The 15,385-nt window shown below is 41.6% G+C and overlaps 1 protein-coding gene across 2 annotated transcripts in view; it reads left to right on the top strand.

Moving 5' to 3' along the window:
- GRHL2 (grainyhead like transcription factor 2) overlaps window positions 1–15,385 on the top strand; it is a 52,887-nt gene that overhangs the window by 21,047 nt on the left and 16,455 nt on the right. For both annotated transcript variants that reach the window (XM_072151414.1, XM_072151415.1), the window contains exons 4-8: window positions 346–733; window positions 1,774–1,826; window positions 1,958–2,111; window positions 6,777–6,888; window positions 7,246–7,340. In XM_072151414.1, coding sequence (XP_072007515.1) covers window positions 346–733; window positions 1,774–1,826; window positions 1,958–2,111; window positions 6,777–6,888; window positions 7,246–7,340 — 802 coding nt within the window. The remainder of the gene's footprint in view (window positions 1–345; window positions 734–1,773; window positions 1,827–1,957; window positions 2,112–6,776; window positions 6,889–7,245; window positions 7,341–15,385) is intronic.

Raw genomic sequence — 15,385 nt, 5'->3', positions numbered from 1 at the left:
CCCCATCTGAAAGGATCTGCTCTTCTTTTAGCTTCATATTTTCTGGTTTTTACAAAAAAGGCTTTTAAAATTAAGCAAAGTAGCCTAAGGGGCTCTGGGCTCTATAAGTCTTAATGGAGCCTGGAGCCCCTGAGGCTCATTGCATAATTTTTAAAGCCTTTTTTTTCTTAAAAACCAAGGCATAAAAAGTTAATAGAAGAGCGTATCCTGCCAGAGAGGGCGCACACCAGTATGTCAGTGTGCTTGGTTTACAAACCTTCATCCTGGTGGTAGTTTTCCTTTAACCATCCTCATACTGTATATAAATGATATCTGATTAGTACAACCGGCTCTTGTTTCCCATAGGAATGGCGTTCCAACAAATGAGCCTCAGAGTAACCTTAGTCCCGGAGAGAACCGGGTACAAGTTCTGAAGACCAACCCAGTGAACCTTTCCCTGAACACAGAACCAGTAGAGTCCTCCAAGAGGGAACAGTATAACAGCAGCTTATCTGGAAGCCCAACTTCTGCTCCTACTTCCTCGGTCACAGTGGTCAAAGCAGAAGAATTCACTCCAGTGTTCATGACCCCTTCGGTGACGTACAGGACGGACAACGAGGAACCAAGAGGAGTTATCTTTGAGCAGACTCACTATGGAGCACATCTCAGTCAACATACAGACTACCTCAAGGATGATCAGCGCAGCACCCCGGACAGCACATACAATGAGAGCTTCAAAGATACAGTATCTGATGTAAGAATTTAGCTACCAACACATCAAACTGATGATCTATGTGCCACATCCTGGTCTCCCTAAATAGTGAACCATACTATCTTCCATAACTTTCCAATTGTTTGAACTTCTGAAGTGCTCATTATAGTCTCTTCACGTGACAATATTTAGCCAACCATACATATTAATCTCTGTATACAAACCCTTTTTAAATATAAGGAGGTCATGGTGGAGGACCCCCACTTGCAACCTTAAGTCAATAGAGACATCCAGTACAAAGCAGGACCTCTTTGTATAATATTGTTACTGTACATCTCAATAAGGGCCATGTAGTACCGCTCTTCTACTGCAGTGGCCGCTGCAGGAAAAATAGACAGCTGTCTACGGTTCTTCTTGTTGATGCTCGAGCTACTGTGATCAAGTGATCATCAAAGATTCAGTTCTATAGAGCAGAATATGTACATATTGTACAAACCCATTAAGTGAACAGCTTTATTTTAGCATAATTTGTACATTATACCAGGAAATTGGCCAGTGTGTAGTCCATTTTTTGCCCCCCCCCCCATTACCCAATAGTTCTCATTACCCAAATGGAAAAAAATAGAACACATTTTATTTTAAGTTCTTCATAAGGGTCGGCTCCAGGTTTCAGTAGGCCCCTGGGATACAGAGCCTCAGTGGGCCCCTTTGAAGTGAAGTCACTTGGTGGCATTAAAAAAATCAGAAAACTAAAACAGTGTCCTGTTCCCTAAAATATTCTCCAGTTTATCATCCCAAACAGACCCTCCATGGTTATTTTATATAAAGCCCTTCTCACCCCCTAAGGATTCATTAGATACTGGCCCTTCACCCATATGGATTCCTTATGTACAGCCTTATGTGCCCCCCCCCCCCCTAAGTAGTTCTGGGCCCCGGCACTTGCCCAGGTATGCCTAGTGCTAGCGCCGGCCCTGTTCTCAATCTAACCATTATGAGTCATTGAAAAATGATTGTATATAATTCTTTAAAAGTTGCCTCTGGATCACTTTAAAGCTAATTCTCATCTTTTTCTTTTCTGATAGAAATATCGGACTCCATCAGTAGCGGATGACTTCATGTATGATCAAACAGCAAGGTATGTTCAAAGTCATCTCTTTTACTGTGCTGTTAATGTTCTGCTGATTCCACGGCTCATAAAGTTTGTTGAATGTGAAGATAATATTGCGATTTTTAGTAATATAGATACTCTGCTTTCCCACGCTGCAGCACGTTTCAGTATACCCTAGAAGCCACAAAGTCTCTGCGTCAGAAACAAGGGGAAGGACCGATGACTTACTTGAACAAAGGACAGTTCTATGCTGTCACACTGAGCGAAACTGGAAGCAACAAGTGTTTTAGACACCCCATCAGCAAAGTCCGGGTAAGAGAAGTTCCTCAATCACAAAAGTTCCCCTAAAACTTTCAGTCCTTACTTGTAAATGCTTCTCCGACTAAGCAGTAACAGGTCCCATTAGGTGCACATTTTTTCAGACACAGTGGGGCTCATTTACTAAGGGTCTGAACGCCGCACTTTCGTTGGGTTTCCCGAATATTTAACATTTGCACCGAATTACCCCGGGATTTTTTGCGATCGGATTGTGTCGCATCGGCGCCGGCTTCCACGTGACAGAAATCAGGGGTGCGTGGCCGTCGGAACACCCAACGGATTCGGAAAAACCGCGGAATTTAAAAAAGATCAGCACTTACATACACCAGGAGGAAGATGGTGAACTCCGGCGGATCTCGGCGCAGCAGCGACACCTGCTGGATATCGGGAATCCCAGCAGTACCGAATCCTCATCGGACAACGCGCCGCGGGATCGCGACTGGACTGGGTAAGTAAATGTGCCCCAGTTTGTTCTCTATAGTGCAAAGTCAGACAGAAAACTGGTGCGAACACTTTAAGAAATGTGGGCCGTAGTTTTAGAAAGTCCAAGTCAGCTCTACTCACTCCCTTTACACAAACCGGAGAGCTGCAATCACGGAAACGCCCAAGGCAAGGGCAAAGAACAGTCCAATGAAGAAAGGATTTCCAGCGCACACTCTTGTCCGGTTAAAATCTTGCTTTATTGGTGCAACAATACATCGGATGTGTTCACAATGAAGAAATAAGTGATCGACGTGTTTCGGCTGTGCAGCCTTAGTCCTGATCTCATAGTTTTAGAAAAATCTGATAACTAAAGCAGGCTTTGATGAGAAATTACACAGCACTGAAGTATCTTAACTTATTTAGTGTTCCTTGATACTACTACAGGTCACAGGTCCTTTAGCCTCTTAACATTAGCAGACTGTACCCCATGCACATATCTGACCACATAAAAAATCACAGCACCCTGCATGGACTTCTACTCCTCTCCATGCAGCCTGCCGTGATTTCATGTGATATGATATGCTGTGATTTCATGAGATATATGCTTAATGTGCAGTTTGCTAAAAGGCTATATGACTAAAGGACCCGTGATGATGTCACCTGGTCACATGATATTACTGCTGTATGCAGAGAAAGCGTGGGAGGAGCTGCTGGATTAAGCTACTAGAGCTCTTTAGGAACCTGCCACTAGCTGTATTTGTGAAAAATGTGCTGACATGTTTCCTTTAAAGGAAATCTACCAGCAAAATCCATCATAATAAACCAGGGAAACTTACCCATAGAACCAGGCACAATGACTGTGGTAATCTTCTTATATTTGTTATTCAGTCCTTCTTCCTACTAAAATCAACTCTTTAAATTATGCTAATGACCAAGAAGGACTCCTGAGGGTTTAACGAAGCCCTTCTGTGCAGCATATTGCACATGCTGTTGCATTCGTCCTTCCTCTGCCTGATGTAATCCTACTGCATTAAAGGAATTTTCAGCACACAGTGGGAGGGTGGAAGATCAACGGCACAGTGTAACAGCCTGTGAACCTGCAGCAAGTTACTGGTAACACCCCAGGAGCCCTTCAGTGACATTAGCATTAAAGTTGATTTTAGAAGGTAGGAGGCCATGGATAACACATATAAGAAGATTATCACAGTCCCGGTGCCTGGTTTTGTATTGTTGTATTACTTTTGGATAGTTCTATATAGTTGTATTCTGTTGAGTGGTTCTTTATTGTAGTATTCTAATGAATGTTTATAAATTATTGTATTACTGTTGGGTGGTTTTATATTGTTGTATTACTATTGGATGCTTTTATCTTATTGTATTACTATTGGGTGGTTTTATATTGTTGTATTACTTTTGGTTGGTTCTATATAGTTGTATTCCGTTGAGTGGTTCTTTATTGCAGTATTCTAATGAATGTTTCTATATTGTTGTATTACTGTTGGGTAGTTTTATATTGTTGTATTACTATTGGATGCTTTTATCTTGTTGTATTACTATTGGGTAGTGTTATATTGTATTACTTTTGGTTGGTTCTATGCATTCTACACACAATTATGACCATTAGGTTTCCGAAATATGTGACCAAGGCGTGAGGCATAAACCACCTGATACCTCTCTATGATCACATTTTCTTAGCATAGCATACAGTGGGTGCCTCTCACATGTGTTGTTGATGGTCATTGTAAAGGAAAGCTGTTGCTCTTAAATTTCCCTTTGTTACCCTGCACAATAAAGCAGCGGCTACAGGTGTTTGAGTAAACCCTTAGGGGGGGACATTTGCAAGTGAAGTGAATGCAGATGAGAAATGTATGTGTAGGACACCTAAATTTCACAGGCGATAATGTTTCCTCAGTTAGGAGGCACAAAGGCACAGACATTTGGCTCTTGTTCACATTCCTTTTCATTCATCCAATGTTGATGCCTGTAGGCAAATATTCGATGTATGTTCCTGCCCTAGGGGTAAAGGAGAATTGTATATAGTCTCCACTGAGTAGCATATGGGACGTTGGAGAATCCATCTGCACTGTCTTTGAGGCGGAGATAATTTTCACATCAATTGTGATATTGTGGCCTTTCTACTTTATCCATGATTATCCTTGATCCATGACGTTGCACCCATTGACAGCCATGTTGGGTGACACCGTCTTCCAGTCACTTAGTTTTTCATTAGTCTTAACAAATGGAGCAGCCAGGCTACAGCTACACTATAGACTCGCTATAAGGAGAGTGACCCGTGCCTTAGGTAAACATGTCGACAAAGGAGAGGTAGCGTTTAGCCTCTATACATTAACCCAGGGTAACCATACATCATAATGACTCCCTCCACTTGGATGCACTTGCTATTGTTATGCGTAGTTTATGGATTACAATTTATAGTTCTCTTAGATGGTTTTTCCTTTGAAAAATAATCCTAGAATATCAATGGCGTCTGTTGACTAGAATAGTTAATGAATACGGTTAGTCAAATCTGCCAACGGGGTTTAGGGTGAGCCCAAGACATGGGTAGTTATGCCTTGTCCTTGCAGAACGGCTAGAGAAAATTTGGAGTCAAAGAGCGTTAATAAGAAAGGGGCCGATAGAAAGGAGCCCCCATGCCGGTGGACCCCTTCTGCCATACCAACCAACCCCAAAGGACAACAAATTATCAGTGTCTCAGTCAGGGGATTTGTTTGTTTGGTATGTGACCACATTGTACAATAGACCTTCTTCTGTCCATGTAGGATGGACCTCCTTTTGTCCATGGAGAGCGTCAGACAAGTCTTCCATATCCTCTACCTTAGAAATGCACCTTGTTGAGACGGGGGTGTAACCGCCAGGCGGGCTCACAGGTTCTGGCTGCATTGATAAGATGTTTGACCACTGATCTTGAGTGGAATATCATAGAGATGAAGAAGACTAGACTTCATCCTTGGTGTTGTCCCAGTTCTTTTCTGACATACAATGTTGGAGAAGGTAAATTTGGGCAGGTTGATTCTTAAGGCCAAAGCAGCCCATGGAGGTGCCTGGTGAGGACTAGTTTGTTTTTTCACTTAGACAATATGTAAAGACTGGACATGCATCTTCAAGTAGAATTATGTGGAAAAACCTGGCTGAAGGCTATTGAAGGTGCATGGGTGCCCTAGTTCTAAGCTATCCATAGACATTAGAAATTGGGGTTAGACGATGTACAGAGAATCACAGACCCCTCAGGGGATTTCAGCTACAGACTCAATAATGGACCTCGATCAGAAGATTATTTGAAGGCAATCAAGAGCTTCAATACCGGAATATAAGTGGGGGGGGGGGGGGGGAGGGGTTAAAGCAATGTTAAAGCAGGACTTCTTTGCAGTTCTTAAAGGGATGATACAGGGCACTGATTGAACCAGGGGTTTTATTAAAGTTTTGAGGATATTGTTCATTCTGTATTCTGAGAAAAATCCTTCATTATGAAGAATGTGTAAGAAATATTGAAACTCGGGAAGAAATGCAAAAGGAATGCAAAGACCTGTATATTTTACCAAGGAGTGGCTGCTCATGTGAAATCTTTTCCAAGGAAAGTGTTTGATGGTGATAGAATTCCTGTTCAAACATGTAGCGTGAGATTGGCGGGAGAGGAGTAAACAGCAGCTGTTGAGCGAAGTGCACGGATCCTGAGAGGAAACATTCTGATAGATAGATAGATATTAGGTAGATATACAGCATATGCAGGACGGATTATAGGGAGAGCTCCAGGGACATGTGCCCCAGAGCCCCCACCACTTTATGCATAAGGGGACCCCCACTAGCAATAACAGGCAGCACCCAGGGTTTTGCCATTCCCGTATTGTCGAATGTACAGCCAAACCATTTTTTTGCCCATAGCAACTAGCCACGGCTATGTTTGGCCAGAGGAATTCTATATAATACAGGGGAGCTAAGGGAGCACTATACAATATAATAGAACCACAAGAGGGCTATATATAATATTACCATGATGAGGCTGTTTGGGATGATAAACTAGGGAATATTTTAGGGAACAGTGGACTGTTTTTTAATTTCTGAAATTTTAATACCGCCACGTGAGTTTACTGCAATGGGGCCACTGAGGCTCTGTCGTCCAGGGGCCTACTGAAACCTGTAGACAACCCTATATTTATGTATCTATCTTCCTATCTCATATCCATCTTTCTAAAATATCTTCCATTATTCTTCCTACAGAGTGTGATCATGGTTGTGTTCAGTGAGGACAAGAATCGTGATGAACAATTAAAGTACTGGAAATACTGGCACTCCCGTCAGCACACCGCCAAACAACGCGTCCTCGACATTGGTAACCATAGCTACATTTTCCCAATTTCCTGTAACATTATCCAATTAATTGGACCCTATAACAACAGCTCTGCCATAATAAGGGTATTCACATGGCACATGGAGATGCTGGCCCTTTGACCCTCTTAGTGACATTTCCTTAGGCACTTTGCTTCCTCCCTGCCAACTTCCTCTCCTGTACCAGGTCTATTACAGATATCCACATGCCTTATTGCCATACTTTCTTTCATGCTAGCACTGCCATACCAGGTATTTAGGAGTTCTGGGGTGGATGGTCCATTGCCTTGATAAAGACTGTGATCTTGCAATGTCCACTTTTTGATACATTAATATATTTCTAATTTTTTTTTTTTGACAGCTGATTACAAGGAAAGTTTTAACACAATTGGAAACATTGAAGAAATTGCTTACAATGCAGTATCCTTCACCTGGGACGTAAATGAAGAAGCCAAGGTAACCGTCTACGCATATGAATGTATTCTTACACTTAGGCCACGTTCACACGACCGCAGTGGGGGCTGTGATGGGGCTGCACAATTTGCGAGCAGATCACGACCCCCATTGAGGTCTATGGTACCTGATTGCTCATCTTTCAATGGGGAGAGGAGGGGTGAGGAGCCCTTACTTCTCCCTTCTTCACACGGCCCTCTGCTCATCTGTGGGATCTGTGTGAATGTAGCCTAACCCGTATCTATGCAGTGGGGGGGACTTATATTATTGACTGAAAACCCTGATCATGTCCACCTGACAGAGGTGCTGGGTCATTACAGTCTCTCTCCTCTATCTGTATAGACAGGACACCATCTAGATAAATTTTCCACCTCTGGATGTATAATGTCACCAGGATAATTTATTTTTGCCCTTGTAAATCAGGGAACATTTTGAAGTTCTAATTTCTGGGAATGGGTTTTGTCTTTAGAACTATTCTTTAGAATTCTTATAGTCATTGTAAATAGATTTTAAAATGAAGACCCCATCCCATTTATTTGCTCTAACGTAGCATAAGATCACACCATGCATGTATTCTGTGCATTTTACTACTTATACTTGCCTTAAATAAGGACTTTAAGCCCCTCCCCTGAGGAGCCAGTGGACCTGTCCACAGATCACTTAGTGCCGTCCCTAAAGCTGATGGTGCTGCTCACTTTGGGTAGAGTTTCACTAGCTGGTCAAGATACCTAAAAATATGGGAGGCAGCCATTGGTCCTGCTACTAAAGCGTATGGTGCTGTTCACTTTGGGGAGGAGTTTAACGTGACCTTCCTCCTTCTCGATTTCAGATATATCAACCTTTGTTAGTACTGGCATATATGCATGGGTAATGAGAACTTGTCTGGGGATCTCCACCCCATAGGCCCTACAGAATAAGTCATTAGAATTGTGGGGTGTTAGTGGTATTGTAGAAGACTAAAAAGCACGGCACCAGTCTTGATTTCTTTGGTTGTGTGGTGGTTGTTTTCCGAATCTCACACATCTTCTATAGACCAAGGATCAAGTTCTACCTGGTAAACAGGGTGTGATCAGGGTTGGCTCCAGGTTTCAGTAGGCCCCTGGGTGACAGAGCCTCAGTCGGCCCCTTTGCAGTGAACTCACATGGCGGCATTCAAAATTCTGAAACTAAAACAGCCTCCTGTCCTAAAATATTTCCTAGTTTATCAACCTAAACAGCCTCCTCATGGTTATTCTATATAAATCCCCCCTCACACCTTATGGATTCATTAGATACAGCCCACCTCAACCCCATGGATTCCTTATGTAGAGCCTTATGTGGGCCCCCCTGGAAGCTCTGGGCCCCGGCACTTGCCCAGGTATGCCCAGTGCTAGCGCCAGCCCTGGGTGTTACTCTTTATGTACACCCTGCATAATGACAAATATACACACACCATGTATCTAATATGCTCTCCCCTGAACTTTAGTCATATTTTTTATGTTCTGAGATCACGATTTATTGTAAACTGGTTCAGACTTGCCATAATGAAGCATTTTCTTTCATTATGACCTTTGTCTTATCATTCATCAAATCCTAGACCGTAAAATCCAAGTGTGTGGGGGGGCACCAAGCCAAATAAAAAGGATATATATTTCTATTTGTTGCCAAACTCTCTCAGGCTATTTAGTGGTGTCTTGTAGATTCTATCTGGAGTCATTTGGTCGGGGTCTTTACATTCGTTACACAATGACCAACTTTATTGTCTGTTGTCTTTACTGCCCCAACATTCCCATAAGCCTCATTGAACAGACATATGCAAAAAAGGAATTGCAGGTTTTCCTATTTTCCTATTGGAAATAGCTGAGTATAGTACACTACACGCAAAAGAATAATTTAAAGAAATGTACAATGGTTTCCAATGACCGATGCAGTTATGGGCCTAATAGAAGACATGCAATGAAAACTAAGTGGGGTGTAAATATTGGGAAAAAAACTAAGTGGGGTGTAAATATTGGGAAAATGGTTATACTTCAAATCAATGGCTCTGATGTGAACATTATGTAACATAATGATAACAATTGAGAAGGAAGGAGGCTATGGATAACAAATATAAGGAGATTATCACAGTCATGGGGCCTGGATCTATGAGTAAGTGTCCCTTTAAATCAAAATGTAGATTTCCTTTAAATCAAGTTAATTTGTAAATATTTTTCTATTTAAGAAATAAGATTCAGTATCACATGAACCAACCTTAGACGTAATAGTCTACAGATAAATGTTATAAATGTCTATGAGGGGTTGTTGTGGGCATGCTCTGTGACCTGTGCATGGAGGGGGAGGAGCAATGGTGCCAAAGGTGGATCCTGAGATACCCAGTAACTATAGATAGTGTGTCATTGTCTGTGATGATTATGAGACGACTGCTTAAAAGTTCTCATATATTACATGAAGGGAGGAGCTGATTAATGCATGGAATGAAATATGCATAATTGAGCTACCTAATGTATTCACATCTTCTCCAAACATTAGTCCATTCTTCATTTTAATTCATCAACATCTAATTTGTCTGGTTTTATGCATTTTTATTAGTTATTCTTTTATTTTTTATATTATGAATTCTTCTTGTATGTTTTTATAGTTAATTATTATGCATACATTATTATAGGAAATCTACCATAAAGATCCAGCATGATAAACCAGGGGGCACAAATTCATAGATCCACTTTAAACATTCTGCTGATGAGTAGAACTTTTACGAGAGCCCCTCTGTGCTGAAGCTTCATATGCTGCCCACTGTGTGAGATTACATTAGGCTGAGAGAGGGCTTAGGTGCTGACGGAAAAGAGGGTGGGGTGTGACAGTGTAGCAGCCTGTGAAGCTAAAGCACAGAGGGGCTCTGGTAATGCCCCCAGAGCCACTCTGACTCATTAGCATAATTTGAAAAGTTGTATTCAGAAGGAAGGAGGCCATGGATAACACATATAAGAAGATTACCACAGTCCCGGTGCCTGGATCTATGAGTTATGTCCCTGACATATCATGATGGATTTTGATGGTAGATTTCCTTTAATAATATATGCATATAAATTAACTATAAACGCACACAAAAAGAATTCATAATGAAAAAAATTAAAGAATAACCAATATAAATGCATAAAACAAGCAAATGATATGATCAATACTAGCATATAAATAGCATATCACATATTATATATATATATATATATATATATATATATATATATATATATATATATATATACATATACACACATACATATACCGTATATACTCGAGTATAAGCCGACCCAAATATAAGCCGAGGCCCCTAATTTTACCACAAGAACCTGGGAAAGCCTATTGACTCGAGTATAAGCCGAGGGTGGGAAATGCATTGGTCACAGCCTCCCCAGTATATAGTCTACTGGACCCTCCCCCATAGTATATAGCCAGCACCTGCCCCCCAGTATATAGCCTGCCAGCCCATATCCCCCAGTATAAAGCCAGCAGCAGGGGGAAGCCAGAAAGGTGAGTTTTGATATATTTTTCTACTTGAGTATAAGCCGAGTTTGGGTTTTCAGCACATTTTTTTGTGCTGAAAAACTAGGCTTATACTCAAGTATATATATATATAATAAAATGTATTATTCTAATGAGGTTTTTTAACAAGCCTATGCTAAGTCAGGGCACAAGACATAACCTACTGTATAGTAACTTCTCTCCCTATTACAGCGACCCCTCCCTGTCCCGGCTGCGCAGGATTATTGTTGTGTAAATTCCACATCTGATATTTACCCAACACAGACGCACAACTTACTGTTGTTATGTTCAATTTCCACCACTTGGTCTTATTCTGAGAACATTATACTGCTATGAGTCATAACAACAATGGAGCTTTCTTAAAGGGGCGGCCTACAGTGCTAAATTATAACAGGGGCCACCTAATGATTTGTAAACCCATGAGCCAGGCAATGGCTATTGTGTATTTTACTATTGTGTATTTTTACTATTGTCATGTATTACATCATTATTTAGGTTTTGGACCCTCTTAGAGGGGTGATCTCTTCCATTGCACCCTGGAGGGATCCATAGTAAACTGGGATATTAGTGTAATGTGGACCTGATATATACATAGGTATAGGGTAATATGCTTATAAGGTCACGTACCCTCTATTTATGTATATACAAGTTATATATACAATTTACAGACAGTTTATTACACTGTCACATGTTTGGGAGAATACGATAATCTGAAAAGTTTAAAGGAGAACCCATCACCACTACCATATACTACCAATGGGACACATTTACTAAGGGCTTTGCGACGGTTTTCTGTCAGACTTTGCACGTTGCAAACTGCTTGCACATGTATTTTAGAAGTGTCCGCCCCACATTTGTGTTGCACGTGACCATTTTGTGGCGCGGCTGCACTAGGCACCATGTGGCACAAATTAGGGGACGTTCCAGGGCTCAGTCGGACCGTGCGCCGGATTTATCATGCAAAGTCCGACAGAATTGTGTCACACGCCCCATGTTAAAGGTGCAAAAAAAAAAGTGGTGCACTCCGTCAGGGCAGTGCAGGGGGAGCCAGATTCATGAAGAACGTGCGCCAGAAATCCTGAATCTGGCGCCCCCTGCACACTACACAGGGAACTGCACATAGTACAGACTGCACTGTTCTTAGTAAATTTGCCCCAATAGGTTTTGCTCCACTCATTTTGGGTTGGCATCAGGATCAGGCCGTTCCTCTAAATTTTTGGTTGCTATAATCTTTAGATCTGTAATGTCAGATGGGAGGTGTCAGACAGCATACTTCAGCCCAGGACCCACCCATGTGACAGTATAAAGACAAATTATCATTTTGGATGCTTAAACCGCTCTAAAACTATGCTAATCAGGTTCTTTATTGTTACATGTTACATGTGCTGTGTAGTAGAGTCCAAAAAAGTCCATGGATGACAGAACCAGTCAAGTATATTAAAAAATAGAAAGAGTTGGGCTTGGTGATGGTATTCTAGGACCAATGGACCAATCAGAGCTCAGCTTTAATTTTATAAACTGCTGTTGGAAAATGCAAGCTCTGATTGGTTGCCATGGCCAACTAGAGCAGTTCTGATAAATCTCCCCCTATGATACAAACCGCCGGTGCTCCTGCAAGTAAACCTGCAAGTAAACATAGAGGGGCAGATTTACTTACCCTGTCCATTCCCGATACAGCGGTGCGTTCTCTGCGGTGGGTCGGGTCCGGCCGGGATTCATTAAGGTAGTTTCTCCGCCGTCCACCAGGTGGCGCTGTTGCGCTGAAGAGCATCGGAGCGCACTGGAGTTCACCCAGCCGGGCTGAGTGAAGGTAAGTGCAAGCTCCGCAACACATTTTTTTTTTAAATGTGGCGTTTTTTTCCGAATCCGTCAGGTTTTCGTTCGGCCACGCCCCCGATTTCCGCCGCGTGCATGCCAGCACCGATGCGCCACAATCCGATCGCGTGCACCAAAATCCCGGGGCAGTACAGGGGAAATCAGCGCAAATCGGAAATATTCGGGTAACACGTCGGGAAAACGCGAATCGTGCCCTTAGTAAATGACCCCCAGAATCTTTTTATAGAATGACAGCAAGCAGAGATCTAGACAACTGTGAGGAATTGATGCAGAAAGTATATTGGAAGTTTGTATACATTTTCCTTACAGAAACAATATCAATTATTTGCTGAAAGTGGACGACCCCTTTAAGTGAGTACATATAATGTCAAATAACCCTGAAAAGTCACTTGAAAGCATATGGTGCTGGAAGAACGTCACTGCTATATGCATCATAAACATCATAAGCATTTTATTGACTGTAATGGGTTAAAGTACAAGCCGTCTGGGAAATTGGAGAGACTCATTTTACTGAATGAGTTACAGGAATATGTTCCGCCTGTATAGGAATATGCAAATGATATCTCTTCTTCTATATTATGTGCCTCTGGGCCATAGGGGGACTGCACAGAACATATAGATACATTTTGCATTTCAAAGAAGATCTATGCAGATGACAAAACATCATTTCCATTTTCAGTTTATACGCCTGTTATGGTATAATGCATTATACTGGCCTAATATTCAGATGGAATATCCTTGGGAGATGGGATCAATAACAATGGTTTATATGTGAGCCCCTTCATATATTAACCCCCTGCACTGGGTAATGTTGCAGTATGAAAGGGGGTATCAATGAGCACATTGTAGGTGCAGGGGTATCACTTTTTCAGCTACTAGGTTACTTATAGTACCGTATTTTTCGGACTATAAGGCGCACTAAAAATCCTTAGAATTTCTCAGAAATCAAAGGTGCGCCTTATAGTCCAGTGCACCTTATATATGACCCGTACTTTACAGACAACAGCTGCCTTTAATTGTGCACAGGTCTGCCACCTGCTGGTCATACACCCTTATAATCAGGTGCGCCTTATAATCCGCTGCACCTTATATATGAACCGAGACATTTTAGCAGGCATTTATTGATGGTGAGTCCTATAATCAGGTGCGCCTTATAATCCGGTGCACCTTATATATGAACCGAGACATTTTAGCAGGCATTTATTGATGGTGCGCCTTATACTCTGGTGCGCCTTATAGTCCGAAAAATACTGTATTAAATGCTTTATGTATTCCTTATAGTTTTCCACATCTATGCTTGCAGTCAGTGAATGAGAACCCTCATAGTTTAGGTGGAAAACTCTGGTACAGAAGGTGATCTAAAAAGTGTCCCGTGCCATGGCCTATGAAATAAAAAGTTAAGGACAGACTTTTGGGGTGCAGTTACAGGGTGTAGTTCGAAATTGCATCAAAATCATATTGGGAAATATCCTGCTGTTCTTACAACAGTTTTGTTTCCCACTTTTTAAAGGAAATCCATCATTTATAAGTCCTTTTATCATAAGGAGTCTGAGAGTCCTTTGGAGGTTAACCTTGAGTAGGACCAACCCAAAGACCTGCCTTCTTCTCAACTACTCTCTGCACTGAGATTTATGATACACAGGGTGCCATACACAGATCCTATGACCTGTTAGGGGAATACCGACCTTTTCAAGGAAATCTACCAGCTGTTTCATACATTATAATGCCAGCCAGAGCACTTGCAACTCATTAGCATATTTAAAAACACAACCCCAGATCCTACATCAGGGAGCAAAGAGGCTTCTGTCAGTGACTCTGCTTTATGTAAGGTATGAATCAGACGGTAGATTTTGTTTAATACCAAAAGCAGCAGTCAGTCAATATTTAGTCTAGTAAGGGAGACTATGGAGAAAAATGTAACGTTAAGGGCTTCAGAATTCTCAGTATGGAGATTTACGTCATCCCCACCACTACAAACTAGTAGATGATACCAGAGGTAACTATTTGTTACAAATGGTATGTTGTCCATATTATAGAATTAATAGATCAACAAGAATGGGTCACCTCATGCTGCTAGAAGATACTGGCAGAACTTAGGAAGAAATTGCATAGGGGTTTTTACCATGTTCCTTTAGGCCATGTACAGGCAGCATGTTACCCTGTAATATTTACAGGCAAATAACTATTCACTGCAAACTTATTATTGAGAATATTCTAGCAGAGACGTGTTGTCTCCATGTGGACACTGCATTATTTATTTGGATAATTGGGTATTAAGGAGCTTGCATTGACTCCAGCAGTGGCAGCACAGGTCCAGGGCGGGTGACTCGGGTGTGGTATAGGTTAAAAGTTTCAATAAATGAGTGCAAACACCAGCTCGAGCTATTACAGTTGTTGTAAATGGAAGTCTTACTGCTCCAGAGTGACTTTTTATAGTCCTGGTGTTAGCATTGTTCCTATAAAAGTGCACTCCCCATCATTGGAGCCAAAGGGCATCGGCATCTACGTTATTCTGGTCCAATCCAGATTATATATATATGTACAGGGCCGATTTTAGACAAAGTGAGGCCCCAAAATAAAACTATTATGAGCAGTCACAGTCAGTAAGTGGCTCCTTTATCCCTGGACAATAATAACACTTTGTAGTAGGGTAAGGCAATGTGTAATATGGGGCTGTAGGGGAATGTTATAAG

The sequence above is a fragment of the Engystomops pustulosus genome, chromosome 5 (assembly GCF_040894005.1).
Source record: "Engystomops pustulosus chromosome 5, aEngPut4.maternal, whole genome shotgun sequence".
NCBI classification, from domain to species: domain Eukaryota; kingdom Metazoa; phylum Chordata; class Amphibia; order Anura; family Leptodactylidae; genus Engystomops; species Engystomops pustulosus.
The sequence above is the reverse complement of the archived record's forward strand: the minus strand, read 5'-3'. Positions and strand labels throughout refer to the sequence as shown.